Genomic DNA, 16114 nt, shown 5'->3' with positions numbered 1-16114 from the left:
AAATACTCTTCAGATACATTATTAAAAAGAAATTGAGAAATGGACAGTCGACAATCATTTTGGAAAATATACTTTCATATATCTATAAAAATAAAACATAGAAATTTCAAGTGAGGGCGACGCCATCTATAGGGTCGACAAAACTCGAGAAATCAATCATCGAATATCAAAGATAAACGACACTCACCAAGGCGGTCAGTTGCAAAAGTAAACTTCGACATCGACTGCCGACGAGATTTGCCCTCTGACTTTCACTTCAAAAGAAATCGTTGCAAACCAGAACCTAAACAAATCGCATTTATGATTCTACACCAGGCAGCGGTGTTTCGACCCGATATAGGTCTCATCAGTGGTACTAGGCTGAACCACAAATGCATTGCTGGACTCAACTGTCCTCAAATGATAAGCCTAAGTAAGTAAGGGTGAAGACGCCATCTATCCTCGAATATTAAAGATATTATTTTTTAGAAATATTATCTTTGATATTCGTTGAGTTCTCTGCCGACCTCTTAGATGTCGTCTTCGTAAAGGAAGATGTTATCGACCTTACTTACCCAGCTAGCGATATCTAGTGTTGTGTTTGCGTTGTGTTTGGGCTCTGGTTTTCAAATACAAACTACGAGGGTGGTTTGAAAAGTTTCCGACCTAACAATGATACAAGACATTTTTTCAGATTTTTATTATTTTTCAACATATTCTTCTTTTAACTCTACACACTCCTCCCAGCGATGCTCCCATCTCTGCAACACATCCAAATAGTACTCGGCAATTTTCTCTGCAAAATAATTGTTCACGAAGATGGTTGCCTTTTCATTTCATGAAAATCTGTCCAACGAGCATAATTTTTAGATGAGGGAACGAAAAAAAATCGCTTAGGGCTAAATCTGATGAGTAAGGCCGATGGTCAGGCAGTTGAAACCGTAATTTGTAAATTTTCGACATGACAACCGCTGAGGTGTGAGACGGTGCGTTGTCTTGGTGAAACAGGATTTTTTCTGCAAATGTGTGCCGTTTTTCCGCAAGTTCTGCCTTCAGCTTGTCAAGTAATGATGCGTAGTATGCTCCTGTGATGGTTTTATTTTTTTGAAAAAAATTAATTAAAACAACCTCATGACTATCCCAAAACATAGTCGCCATCACCTTCCCAGCCGGATAAACAGTTTTTGCTTTTTTTGGATCCGGTTCTCCTGTTGCAGTCCGGCGGGTTGGCTGTCCTTATTCATCTTTCACTGCCTGAACCATTGTGCATGCTATTTTGGCGAGTGCATTGGCTTGAAATGTGGGGGTTGAACAAACCAGCCATCAGATGCCTGCTTCCACGTAGCCCCACTGGATATGGGACTAACAGAATCACTTGTGGTTCTGTTATTCCCTAAGTGAATGGCATCCTAACGATGACTTAATCCCAAGGTGTGTGTATCCGTGCCGAGAGGATGAATGACACTGAGCCTATCAGCTGTCTCAACGAAACCTTCGAGATACCGGGCGCCCTCTCGTCGTAGCATCGCCTTGTCACGGTAATGCAGGACTCTGCCGTGATTGACCTTCTTTCCCTAGCTACTCGTGGGACTTTTATGGACAGAGTGAATTATTTCTGACGCTGAGTCGTCTACAGAGGAGATGAATGTTGAACTTACGACTTCAACTGACCTCCCTGTAAATTCAGATCAGGAGCGAGAGCTTCTCAACTCTCCAACTTCTGATCCAATAACTGAACCTATAAAAAAGGTTTGGTGGTGCAACCAGGAAACGACTGAGCCGTCTCCTCAAGAGCGGGATACCTTATGGAACCGCCTTGCACCAAATTCTTGACCAGCGTACGCAGAATCTGTCTCAGGTGGAAGAACAAACCCCCTCATAAGCAGGTTAGCAAACGTTTGCGCTCAAGTTTTGATTCGCCAAAACCAGAGGCGAAAAAGCCCTGCACGGTTGAATGTAAGGCATCGTCAGGTGTAGCTGATGTGATATGGGAAGGTTGTCGTGGGTATCAAGGTGGGAATCTTGCACCTTGACTATCCGACTACCTCATAGCTTATACTTTGTGCCTGCCCCTCTGGGGACCGAATCAGGTTTTTAGAGTTCGGCAGAGCCGTAATCTTAGAATCTGACCTGAAAGACCACTCACCATACAAACTAATCGGCTTCGTTAAGAAGCTGGGTTTATTTGGTCGAGTATGAATAGGTGTGAGTCATGATAAACCCTTGCGGATTGCGGTGGAGGGTCGGGTAGACCCACTCACTTTAGACCTAACCTAACCTGTTGCAGTCCACTGTTTGGACTGTATTTTTGTTTCGGGCGTATAATGGTGTATCCAAGTTGCATCTACTTGTAGATTAATTCGGCGCCAAAACTCGAATTTATCGCGCCTAAACTGCGCCAATAGAACGTTGGAAATGTTCATTCGAACACGTTTTTGGTGTAACGTGAGCAAACGCGACACCCAACGCGCGGACAGCTTTCTCATGCCTAAATGTTGATTCGATATGAGACAAAAACCTTCTTTTGACATGTTTATAACATCTGCTATCTCCCTCACTTCAATTCGGCGATCATCTAGCACCAAATGGTGAACTTTGGCGATGTTTTCGTCGGTAGTTAAAGTTTTTGGACGTCCCCAAACACATAATCCAATTTATTTTTGATTAACATTGACGTATTGCCTTTCAAAAACAAATATTTAAGGATAACTCGATACTCGATTGTCTATTTTCATAGAAACACTCACATCAACTCACTCAAACGACTGTTACATAACAACTGCGCGTCCAAAATGGCTAAAACTTTGGCGAGTAACTGTCAACGAAATTTGCTAGCTTTTATTTACTAGTGCTGCTATCTTCATGTTGAGGTACGAAACTTTTCAGACCTCCCTCGTATAACTTACCTATCTATAATACTCGAAATAAAAATAAAACTACATGAAAATTGAAAGTTCCAAATCTTTTTATAAGAAAAAGTGCTAAATAATTATTTTCACATGAAAAAGACGAAGGATTGGATGAGAAATTACCTTTGAAAAATTTTCTGACACCAATTGATAAATGAATTTACATGCTGGTGAAACTTTGAAAAAAATTTAAATTGAAGAAATTCAATTTCAATACTTTATTACTTATTACTTTATTTACAAACTAATCAACGTATGAGTAATATTTATAAAAACATATTTTCATAAATTTTATTTCCTATATTACCAATAAAATTATCAATCCACTCTTCTGGAATCAAAGAATTTCGATCGCAATAACTCACCTGAACCCGAATCTGGACACCCTGGTGGCGTTGGGCTCCTTCCTGGGAGGCACGAGACGCGGCGTCGAGCGTCCCGTCGGCGCGACGTTCGCCGTCAGGCCGTCCGTCTCGGCGTCGTTGCCGTTTCTGTCAAGCCCGTCATTGTTGGCGGCGTGAGCAAGGCGTCGCGCGGCGCTCGCGTTCGATGCCACGGCGGGAGCCGTCGTAGGCCGACGCTTGAAGCCGAAAGACGTCGCGACGCCTCTGGTCGTCGTCGTCTGATCGGTGCATACTGCGAACCGCTTATTCGTGTCTTGGGGGCTCAGGTGGTGGCGACGCGGTTTATTGTTTTCATCATCGGGACTCTGAAAAAAGAATAAAATTATTTATGCAAAGTGATAAAAAAGTTTACTGAGTTGAGTGCATTACTATTGTGGTAATGGAATTCCTACACAATACACGTTCATAAACTATCAAACAGAAAATTTATCGGAAAAGTAAATGCACTTCATAAACTTCTCACAATTCCAAAACATTCGTTAAAATTATATGAGTTTACTTTCGTAACAGGTATTTTATTTCAATCAAATAATTTTCTTCACTTGAAAATAAATGAAATTATTTTCAAAAGACAGTGAAATAAGTCTAAAATGTTGTCATCTGTATATATTTTCTTTTTTATTCCTGTTTATTTTTCAATTAGTATTTGATAAGATTGTTGTCAAACACTATGTGTTCTTGGTTGAGTAGAAGAAAATCTATGGTCAACTCCACCAAGTAAATAAAAATATTTCATTATTACTAGTTTTTCCCACTGAAGGGTAAGCTGGTCGGGCCTTCTCCCCCAATCTCTAACACAATCGGAAAAGCGCGCCAGCATTATCAACCAATGACCCACTCCCCACACCGTGAGTAGAGAGGGCATCATTCCACCATGGAGTCCAATAAACATAACAACCATCTCAACAGGGTGGTCTGGATATAGTCTGCGGAGTTCAAAGAGAACATCTCGATACTTCATCCGGTTTTCTCCTCTTTTCGGACGAATTTCGCCTAACCTGGAGCTGAAAACTACACGACAAATATGGTCTTGCTCGGTTGGTTGAAAATAACTACATCAGGCTCATTACCTTTTATGAGCTTGTGGGTGAGAAATGAATAGTTCCAATAAATTTGGTATTTCTCATTCACCACGACAGATTCAATATTCCCCGGAGCGTAGGGCAACACCGGTGATTCGTCAACACCGTATAAGTGCCGTAGATGGCACTGAATATGTCGATGAATATAGGTTGAGACATTTATCTTCTTGGAGCAAAGCCTAGGTTTTGGTGGCATTGAATTGAACCTGGTTACTTTCACCCCAATTCGAAATCCCTTCTAGATCCTCATTAAGATATGCAACCTCCTGCTGCCGGTGAAGATGTGCCTCCGTAGCCGATATCCTGGAATCCAAATGGAATGACGAGACACGTGTGCTGTCGTCAGCATAGCATATTGGATTCTTGTTTTTTTTACAATAACTCATTGATATACAATAAAAAGAGGGTTGGAGACAATATGGATCACTGTGTCTTTACCCTGCACTGTTACTGAAAATATAACCATTATTAAACCGTTCCGATCCTATCCAGTCACGGAATATGAGATAACAAATGCCCTATCAGAAATGAAAAACAAAAAAACTGCAGGCTTTGATGAACTGTCAATTGTAACAATTAAGAAAATAATACATTCTTTTATCGTTCCTTTAACATACCTAATGAATCAATCTCTTATTCAAGGATATTTTCCAGAAGTTCTGAAAAAAACACTCGTTATACCTGAATATTAAAAAAGAAACCCCACAGAAAGGGACAACTATAGGTAAATATCTTTGCTTGGCTTGATATCAAAATTATTTGAGTAGCACTTAGGGTTATGGATCACTTGGAATCAAATAGGCTGCTATGTATGTCTCAGCATGGTTTCAGGAAAAATAAATCTATAGAGAGAGCTTCCTATCATCGTCTGAATTATATCCACACAGATATTGATAAAAAAATTAAGTGATCTCACTATTTTTCGACTTACAAAAAGCGTTTGATACAGTATGCGCGGAATTTCTCATCAAAAAACTGTCAATGCTCGGGTTTCCACGAAATATAATAAATTGGATACAATCCTATATGACAAACAGATAAATTGTTGTAATCTGCAATGGAGCGACATCTAAGTCAAAAACGGTAAAACTCGGGGTCCCACAAGGCTCTGTTCTAGGACCTCTACTGTTTCTTCTCTATGTCAATGCTCTTCCTCAACATATAAATGGAGGTTACGTCACAATGTTTGTTGATGATACAACAATAACTATAGCAGGCAATAATGCTGAGCAACTCATCAGCAAATCTGAACATATTATTGATCAGTTCAGTACCTGGTGCTAAAAATAAGCTCATTCTCAATACTTCTAAATCGATACGTGTTAACTTCCACTTCAGAAGAAATATTCCAATTGGTCGACACTCTAGTTATGATATTAAAACTTCTGAAGAAATAAAATTTTTAGGGACCTACCTAGACGCTAATCTGAATTGGGATATGTGCTAAGTTAAATAGAGCGTATTATGCCTTAAAACAGCTGAAATCCTGTTTGGATGAAACTGGCTTACTCAACATATATTATGCCATGGCCTACCCTCATATAAGTCTGAATATTATGGCTAAGGCAGAGCAAGGGATTTTTCCAGAGTCTTCATAGCACAGAAACGCATCATAAGGCTAATCTTTAAAATGGATTTCCGGAATAGCTGCCGGCCCGTTTTTATTGACAAAAAAATATTGACAGCCCCCTCAATCTTCATTCTTGAATGTATTTCATTTTTTAGGCAAAACAACTATGATAAGACTGCTTCAGATCACAGTCATAATACATGAAAGGGTTTTCCTAGTTCGGACTTCCGTTGTCTACTATATAAAATGATTTGAAATCCCTGAAACAACTAAAAAAGAAGAATTAAAAATGAATAGCTGAAAATAAGAATTATATTAACCAAAATAAACCTGAAAGGAAATAATAGTGAAATAAAATACAAGTAAAAATAGAACAATTGAATAAATAAAAATGAAGAAAAGAAAAAAGAAAATAAAAAATAAAAAGTGGAGAGATTCCAAGTCACGTTGGTTCACGACGTTTCGATTGTTAGTATCATCAATGTATAGTATATCAATATGATAACAACAAGTCAACAACAATATCAACAAGTATATCAATAATGATGATCGCTCAAGATGTCGAGCGATCATCATTATGGTGGTTTACGGCTTTCTTCATGGTTTTTGATATCACTGATAGCAAAGCGACTGGTCTACAGTTATTTGGAAGATTTTTGTTGCCCTTTTTGGGAATAGGCTAAACGCCAGCAATCTTCCAACCAGAGGGAAAAACTCCTTTTTTGTAAGACAGGTTGATAAGTCTGCAAAATACTGGTGCGAGTTCATTTGCGCACCTTTTAAGTACGATGACGGGCACTTCATCAGGACCAGACGCCTTGTTGATATTTATTTCATTTCTTGATATCTGTAAACTTCAATATTTTTTTATTCATCAACTCATCCGAATATTTAGGTCACACCTGTAATCATTTATTTTATATTTTTTCACTTTTAGATAGATATGAAATAATGTTAATATATTTCCGCAAAAGATGGTCAAACCTTCAATATTGAATTGAAACATTGTAAACCACGTTCGAAACAAGTTGTACTCATAGTTCAATTACTCGTAATGAATTAATTGTACGATATTCACACTATGGTGCTTGTGTAGCAATGTCTTTCATCACACATTCAATTCATGAATAGTGCCGGTCTCTTGCAAGTAACGCTTTTAAGGAAAATAGCGATTATCTAACGATGTACGGCTATTAAAAAATTGCTAACAATAGGAAACTGATTTGCAATGCAAGGTAATTGAAGAGTGATCCGTCTCACATCGAGCATATGAAAATAGTCGAATCAGAATTATATAAGCGACCTCGTTTATTTGCAGAGAAGATTAGATCGGAGACGTTCCGTTAAGGTGACATTCTTTACGTTAAGAATATCGCCTGATTTTTCATCATTTTGTCGGAGTTTATGAGAATTTATGTTCAGCTTTCAACATTAATTATCAATAATGATATATAATCGTGTCGATTTCAATCTGATATGACGACTATAATGATCTAATGGCAAAAATTTTATAAAGATTAGAGCATGTATAGATGCAGGTTAATTTTTTTATTCAGTCCATCTCAAACTAGCACGGTCATAAAGCACACGTTTTGATGAAACTGTCGTTTTGTCTTATGAGAACATACAAATTTCAAAACAGACTCATTATAGCATCATAAAAACATATCACAACTATTGTTCATGGATTTGATCAAAATATTCATTACAATATCGATTGAAAAACAATGTCAATTCTTTGAAAAACATCTTTTATGGAAGAGTCAATGCTTGTTACTGTTAAACCTTCCACAATCTGAAAAAATAAACGAAGGTAAATAGACAGAAAATCAGCTGAAGGATGATTAAGGGCAAACTGAAAAATTCATCCCGAAAAGTTACTGAGTGATATGAACAACTGAAGATTCCAATTAGTTAGTAACTTGTATTTATAAATTTTAATTACAAATTTTCGTTCTTAAAACTAAAAAAATTAACTGGTAAAAATCAATTCGAAAACAGGAAAAATTAATTAACAAACATCAAATGAATGAATCGTGGAAGGTTGAATACCAAAAGAATATCAAAAAGAATTACTGTCTCTTGACTGACGTTTCGCTAACCTAGATATCATCATCAGAATATAACTAAAAATAATTCTTACAGCTATGTTGATGTTTTATAAACATCTAAAAAAATCATTACCTTATCTAATGAGGATCAATAAAGTAACCCCTATTCTGATGTTATTTGCCACCTGATTGATACCTAGTTTTCACCTGTTTTTTACCTGTAATTATGTGAGAGTGCAAACAAATATAATTCAAGAATTCATTTAAACAGTTTCATTTTTGAATTATTTATTTTCGCATCAGGTAAATGAAATAAATTGAGCTACATAGTATATAATAGGAGTTGAGCGGCTTGGTGAAAAAACAGATGTGGTATTCAGGTACAGAACAAATAATATATTGTAAAAAATTAAAGAATTAACTGTCTTAAACAAATTTATTTCCAACAATATTTCACTTATCACAAACTAATTTATTTACAACACTTAGCAACTAACGCTTAATTTATTTCCACTATTTGAATTTCTTGTTTAGCCGCTCGATTCACTTTCTGAACAGCGCTCTTGGGGCAGAAGCGAGGTTTATATAGAAGCCGGGCTTATATAGTGTAATAGTTTTTTTAAGAAATCTGTAGTCGGTTCGATACTCGACTAGAGTTTTACCGGCGGTTGCCGACTGCATTCTTTCTCGGTGATGTCATGTGTTTGTTCGCCGGCCGGCATATCGGTCAGGGGCGGCTTCAGATTCGTTACAATATTGAATGAATCTTTTATTTACGGAAGAAATCAGTTTTTATCGATTTTTTTGGGTATTTTTATCTTCCCAAAACTGAAGAAAATATAGAATGGGGAAACTTTTAAGTTCTCCACAATAAATTACTTCATAAACTCAAAGTATTTTTCACAAAAAAACGTTCTATTGATCAGTAAAATTTTTCTTTTTGAAAATACTTTGTATTTACACAGTAACTTATCGGGGTGAACTGAAAAGTGTATCTTGTCTACAACTGTATAAAGTTCTCCACTGCAATTTTAATAGTTTTTTCAGATTGTGGAAAGTGAAAATACACAAAAAAGTCGATAAACACAAAGGATATATATCACTATTCTGTCACAAATAGTTTTCATAGGAAAATGTAACTAATTTCAAAATAATCAATTTTTTTAAACATTTCAAAAAAGAAAGGGGTATATTTTTAGAAGATTAATTTTGGGAAAAACGGTTTTGGTTTTCTACATCTCCATCTATTTGCAAAAAAATGTGGGAATATTCCAAAAAAAAATGAAGGAAGCAATCAATCTCAAACAATGAATTGAAATTTTACCTCCTTCATTTACTATATTGTGTAGCAATCCTATAAATGATATCTGATTCAATTCTATAACGAACGTTTGGAATACAAACTATATAATTCAGTGTTTTGTATAATTCAGTGTTGATATAAAAGTATTTTTCTTTCGTGTAATTTACTGTTAATATATGTTTCGAGAGGGATTTTCTTCGAGTTTGTGTCTGAAAGTTACTTCTTTGCATGGTCTACAAATATTTTATAATAAAATTGTTTTTTGAATGATTTCTTCTTTCCTTTCTTTGGAAGACTCCTAATTTTTTTTGTATAAAGATGGATGAGCAGAAAGCAGAAATTCCATAATATTTGAGAGTCGGAATATATTCAATCATCTACCCTTTGAAATTAAAAGTATAATAGAGTCAAAAACATTCCGAAAAATATCTTGAAAATTTTGAGTACCTGAACCCTTGAGGTCGAACCGATTGATTTATTTATTTATTTTATCTATACATGTAAATCAATACTTAACTGCTTTGTAGAATCTTATGTCCTGTCTACATGTAGCCTAAGAATCTATACTGTTCCATTGTTACTGTGAATTGACTGTTTTTTTTTTATTTATTTAAGCTTTGTTAATAACATTTTTTTTTTGAAAATGAAGTACATTTTTGATTGATTGATTGATTGATATTTTAAAATGCCGTTGCGAAAAATCCCAAAAACACTAAAAAATGTAGTGAGATTTTCTGACTTTTTTGTGATAACTTTGTAATGTTTCATAAATTATTTTATTGAAATACATTGTCATTAACGACAGAAGAAACCTTTAATGACCGTGCTAAACAGAGCTTGTAATCTAACAGTAATTAAGCATATGGATTAATTGGCTATAACTTCATCGACCATCGAACAGATGGTGTTCGATTCACATTTCTTGAATGAAATCGCAAATTAGCGTTGATTGAGTGAGTGTCTATCTAGTTTTCGAAGGTTGCCTTATGTTAGTAGTGATGCAATACGATTAACGGTAAAATAAATTGCTATTCGAAATAATTTAAACAAGATACACCGTACGAGCACTTGCGAAATCAGCCGGCACAAAGAACAACAAACATTGTGGATTAAAGTAATAACAGAGATCGCATTCACGGAAAAATTGGTATATTACAACTCTGGAATATGGTTAGAGAAAAATGCCAATAGTTTCTAGGTTGAACCGTGGATAATCAAACACATTCCGAGCGCAATCAACTTACTGCACCTATGAATGCCAAGAATTAGCCGTAGCGTGAATAGTCCGAATTTAAAAAAAATTACGAGTGATGCGTGGTTAATGAACTTTGTCATGCAAGATAGTAATTGAATGTACATTTTTTCAGGTTCACGAGGAAACGAAAATACTTCAAAGATTTTATTTTTCATGAAAATCTAAAAACAAAAGTGATTGTTATTGTAAATAAAAGTTCTTTGAAATTTTTAAGACACACTCAAAACACATCATGAAACATTACCTTTCCATCAAATGCGTTACATCGCTTGGAGATTTTGGAAGGTTGCATTTTACACTTATGAATATAATAATAATATGTTTATTCACTAATAATTATTGATTATAATCAATGTAATAACAAGAAAGTATACAGGATGGTAAAAGTAAATTAACAATGTTCGTCACAGAAGCTCGAATTTCAATGAAACTATCGCTTCTACGTGACTTCCTTTCCACTTAGAGCAGTAGATAATTAACAATAAAAAATATAATAAATTCTTACCAATGAGAATAGTACGAGGGGGACCAAAAAACGGGAATTTTGTCATCACTTCTTTATTTCTTAATATTTTAACCCCAAATTTTGATCACCTTCAAGTATTCGCCATTGAACACAACGCATTTCTTCAAACGATTGTTTCATTGTTCGAAACAGTTTTTGAATTCACTCATCGGAACGACCTTTAAGCCTTCCAGAGATTTTTGTTTCACCTCCTCCACAGTGGCAAAACGCTTTTCTTTCATATTGCTTTTGAGTCTTGGAAACAAAAAGAAGTAACAGGGGGTTAGATCCGGTGAGTATGTGGGGTGGATAATCGGTGTCATGGCGTTTTTGGTCAATGTGGGCGATTTAGGTCGGCGCCCATGATGGAAGAACCAATCGCCTGTGCGCCAAAGATCTGCACTTTTCTTCCAGATATTCTCCCTCAATCTTTTCAAAACCTCCAAGTAGGACTTCTGGTTGACAGTTTGACCCGGGGGAACGAACTCCGCGAGCATAACACGACGTTTTTATCAATTATTGTAGTTGAGGGGCGTCCTGAACGGAGTTGGTCTTCAATAGACATTTCTCCATTTTCAAAACTTGAAAACCAATCGTAAACTCTTGTTTTGCTTAAGGCAGCATTCGCATAAGCAGTCTTAAGCATTTTAATAGTTTCCGCGGCCGATTTCCCCTACAGAAAACAAAATTTCACAGCCGAGCGTTGTTCTCGAGAATTTGCAATTACCTACGTTTTCGCCTAAATGTAAAAAGTTGTTTTACTAAAAAAAAAACTCACAGGCGAACGGATGAGGTCAAACAATAGGTTTCCCTACTCTCCCTCCCCATCACAGCGTTATTCCCGTTTTTTTGGGTCCCCGCTCGTACAATAAAGGATCGAATATTGAAAACTGAAATATAAAATGTCTCTAAAAAGCGATATCTGGTGAAAGTGAGATACAATTTGTGAATGTGATTTAAAATTTGTAATAATGTGTCCATTCATATTCGACTATATGGTTTGTAACGGATTTGCAATATGTAATTTATTTCTCTAAAGAGTTCAACATTTATTCCTCTGGTTGTCAGAATCATGTGTTTCTTCTCTTCTTTGGCGATTTAACAGCCATAGTTTTGTTTTTTTCTTGAAGAGATTTGTATTATTCATGTTTTTTATTTTGACTGGAACTGAAGAATATAGTCTTGGTGCAAGATAATTACAATGACACTGTCTTATTGTTTTATCGCAACGTGGTACGCTTAACGAATTATATTTATTTCTGGCATAATGTTGATGTACCATAAATTTGGAAGGTATTTTTTGAATTGAGGATCATAACTAAATGAAAAAGTTACCTGACTTCATCGTTATACAGCTGTTTGTTTCGAAATGTTATGGGTTTATCCAATATGATTCTCAAAATCCATCTGTGAATTGTGTTTAAGTTTTCCAAGTGACTGTCATTTGCATCACCCCCTGTAATGCCGTAGTTGAGCTGTATTTGGACAAAGGTGTAGTACAGTATTTTGAGATGTTTTATATCCAGGAAGTCTTTCAAATTGTTGTAAATCATGCTCTAAAGAAAATAACGCCGGCCGCTACTAGTAGCCATAAACCAATCGTGACGTAGCTAAAAGCGCGCGAGTGTTCCCTGCCGCTCTAGAAGAAGCGAGAATAATGCTACCGATTTCGATGGAACTTCGGCGACATTTCTACTGCATTCGATTACGATATTTAACGCTAGCCTCGAGCATATCGACACAGTCAAGTGGAAGCTACAGTCTGATACGCGAAGCGATCTAGTAAGGCGATAGACATTCGAATAATAGTTGAAAGTGTTTATTGTATTCAAAGTGAAATAAAGTTAAGTTTGATCACTCAGTGTCCTTAGCTCGCACAAGTTTCTCAACTTCTGAGAGTTGTCGTTCGTATGGGGGCGGCAGCTGATTAACGGAAATAACAGATTTTAATAACATATTTTTTTTAAGAGTGTAGTCAATTATTGGTCAACCCACGGGGAAAAACTTAACAATATATTTGAATCTAAAAAGCATTCCTCTTAATTTTTTCACTACATTTGTTTGAAGATAGTTGACAATGTTTTATGGTGCATTTCATTTTTCACTACATGTTTTACTTGAGGGTCCCATTTCAGATGTCGATGTCTGAAATGAGATTTATTTTGTTCGTTGCAAAAAAGAAATTTGAACATGTTTCGTATTAGCAAAAAGTTAGTGAATTTTCGTTAACCATGAAAAAAACAATCCTTGTAAAATAAATAAAGAAGGCTCCACAATTAATGACCCGAAGAAAACGTAGTTCAGTGATAATAAATGGTATAATCTATACTCATAAATGCGAAAGCTCAACACACACTCATCTCTGTTTCTCCGTTCTGGTAGGAAGCTAAAATTTGGTATATAGGTGTTCTTTAGGTCAGATTTCAGATTTATTCATCTTCAAAAACATTTACATCACAATTTCAATACAATATTACCTTTTCAAAGCAGAAATAGTCACCTAAGGGCAATATGGCTTGTTTTGTGCTCTATTCCTACTTCGTCATGGTATACATATTAGTTTTTATATAAGTTTTCCGACAGATTACAACAATACATTTGTGTTAGTATTTAAACAATTGATGATTAGTGTCTACAGGTTGGAGATTGGATATTTCGTTAGTAGTTATTTGTTTCGAAAAACTGAAGGGAAGACAAGTATTTACATGTTTTGCAATAAGTATATCACTAAGGAACTTTTTGTTTCAATACATTTCTTAACGAGCATTTTGTAATTTCTAAAAACTCGTGTTTGCTTTATATCTAGAGGTATTGCATTATATAGCTTGGGTCCAAAGTAGAAAAGTGTTCTTTGGGTATGGCTTTTTCTAAATAGAGGTATATCAATATTTTGATTCTCAACATTTCTTGTGTTTTTTGTCTTATTGATGCTGAACGAAGACAGGTTGGAATACATCCAGATGAGGCAGTGATAGGCATATAAACTTCTGATATTCAATAACTTGGTATCATTGTACAACTGCTTTGTATCGAATCGTCTATGTTTCTTGAATATTATTTTAATAATTGTATTTTGAGTGACTTGTACGTTGCCCAAAATATTAGTGAACATTCCGCCCCATGCTGCTATGCAGCATGGGGCGGAATGCTTAGTTTCTGATTATCTGGCTGATGACTGCTTATAAGAGAAAAAGTCACAAACTTTGTTTTCGAGATGTTTAAATTAAGAAGATTATCGCTTAACCAGGTTTGTAAACTATGTAAGCCTTCTTCTGTATCTCTGTAAACATCTTTCCATGTTTTGCCTCTATACACTATGGCTGTATCATCAGCATATGATATGAGACGACCTTTGAAATTAGTAATATCAGCAATATTATTTATATATATCAAAAAGAGTATAGGGCCCAAGACCGTTCCCTGTGGAACTCCCATTGAAACATCACGATTCACACTCTTTTCTTTACCCACTTTCACACATTGAGTTCTGTGGAACAAATAATTCTTCAGAACATTAAAGGCGGTATTGCTTTATGAATTGTGTTTTTAGTTCGTCTGGTCCAGGAGCACAATTGTTTTTCAATTTAGATGCACACTAAGAAATGATTTTGAAATATTCCACCTGGGTAGCCTCCGTAGCCCCTTGGGGGTAAAAGGGGTGCGTTTACATATGAAAATCACCTTCTCATCACTGTTTATCCATACCAGTATATTTTCGATGGTGACATTTTGTATGTAGGTTCGTTTTATATTGTAAATGGGCAATAAGACAGGATTTTTAAATATTCGCATTGGGGCGCCAGCCACCGGGGAAAATGGCGCATCCATTAAACAAAATCATCACTTTTAAATTTCCGGTGGGTGAATTTATATTTAGTATCAGCATTGCACCCGTGCGGAGCAGGGGCGCCAGTTTTCATTATAAGTGTGCCGGTATCGAGTATATGCCCAAGATAATTTTTGTTTGTTTGAAGGTGATTGACAATGTTTCATGATGAATTTCACTAGTTCGGACTTCCATTGTCTATTATATAAAATGATTTGAAATCCCTGAAACAACTAAAAAAGAAGAATTGAAATATTTAATATTATATTATAAATGTTTTATATAATAGACAATGGAAGTCCGAACTAGTGAAATTCATAATTTTTGTTTTCAATTCAACTGCGCCTGATGCGTTTCTATCTTACAGCGTACCGATAAGAACTTTTTACTCCTTACTATAATTAGAATTGTCTCTTGTTCGAATGATGAACACTTCCCAGAATTGTTTCGACTCCACATGAATAATTTATGATCCTTGAAAAAATTATAAAGACACCGAGGAAGCACTACGCTATCACTCAGCAGTATGTATTTTCACACGGTAAAAGAAAATCAGTTTCACATGAACCAAAATTCCCTCATTTCGTTACAATCGCAAACAATGGATAGTTGGATTGCCGGCAACAGTTCGTTCCCCTGACCCAGCAGAATAATTGAATGGCTGGCTGACAAGTTCCCATCCTCATTCATGATTCTTTCGAACGGGCACTGCCACGATTTGTTTATTTACTCAACATTGTTGCATGAACGTACTTTCAAAGGAATAAGTCAGAATCGAATAAATGAATTGGAACTTTCAAGGCGAGTCTTGCAATTAATTTAAAATGTTTTTGGAGATCTAACATTGAATATGCTGATGAAACCAGTACCCAAAAGTGATCCAACGGTGCTATTTCGACCTGTTATAAGGATCGTCTGTAGTGCTAGGCTGAACCATAAATGCATTCCTAACCGTCATCTTGATAAAAATGAATCCAAACCAGGAACATGATAACAGATAAACCGAAACATTTTATAAACGATAATAAAAACGAAAATAAACTTATCAAGCGATTAAAAGACTGAGACGTCTTTTATTTAAAAGCCGATAAAGGTAACAAAAGTAATTCTATCGGACTACTAGGAATGGGTTAATACTCTCATCAACGGAGTGTATGCGAAATTATCCAGGAACCCGTTACCAAAGATGATTACCGAAGTAGAAGACGTCGTCAAGGAATGCGACGACAT

The 16114-nt window shown here is 35.8% G+C and overlaps 1 protein-coding gene across 7 annotated transcripts in view; it reads right to left on the bottom strand.

The window, feature by feature from the left end:
- LOC111505218 (uncharacterized) overlaps window positions 1–16114 on the bottom strand; it is a 110621-nt gene that overhangs the window by 49169 nt on the left and 45338 nt on the right. For all 7 annotated transcript variants that reach the window (XM_074177961.1, XM_074177963.1, XM_074177965.1 and 4 more), the window contains one exon: window positions 3254–3597. In XM_074177961.1, the coding sequence (XP_074034062.1) occupies window positions 3254–3597 (344 nt within the window). The remainder of the gene's footprint in view (window positions 1–3253; window positions 3598–16114) is intronic.

The sequence above is a fragment of the Leptinotarsa decemlineata genome, unplaced genomic scaffold, assembly GCF_025532065.1.
Source record: "Leptinotarsa decemlineata unplaced genomic scaffold, Ldec_3_MD MMD2_tig00003335_RagTag_RagTag, whole genome shotgun sequence".
NCBI lineage: Eukaryota > Metazoa > Arthropoda > Insecta > Coleoptera > Chrysomelidae > Leptinotarsa > Leptinotarsa decemlineata.
The sequence above is the reverse complement of the archived record's forward strand: the minus strand, read 5'-3'. Positions and strand labels throughout refer to the sequence as shown.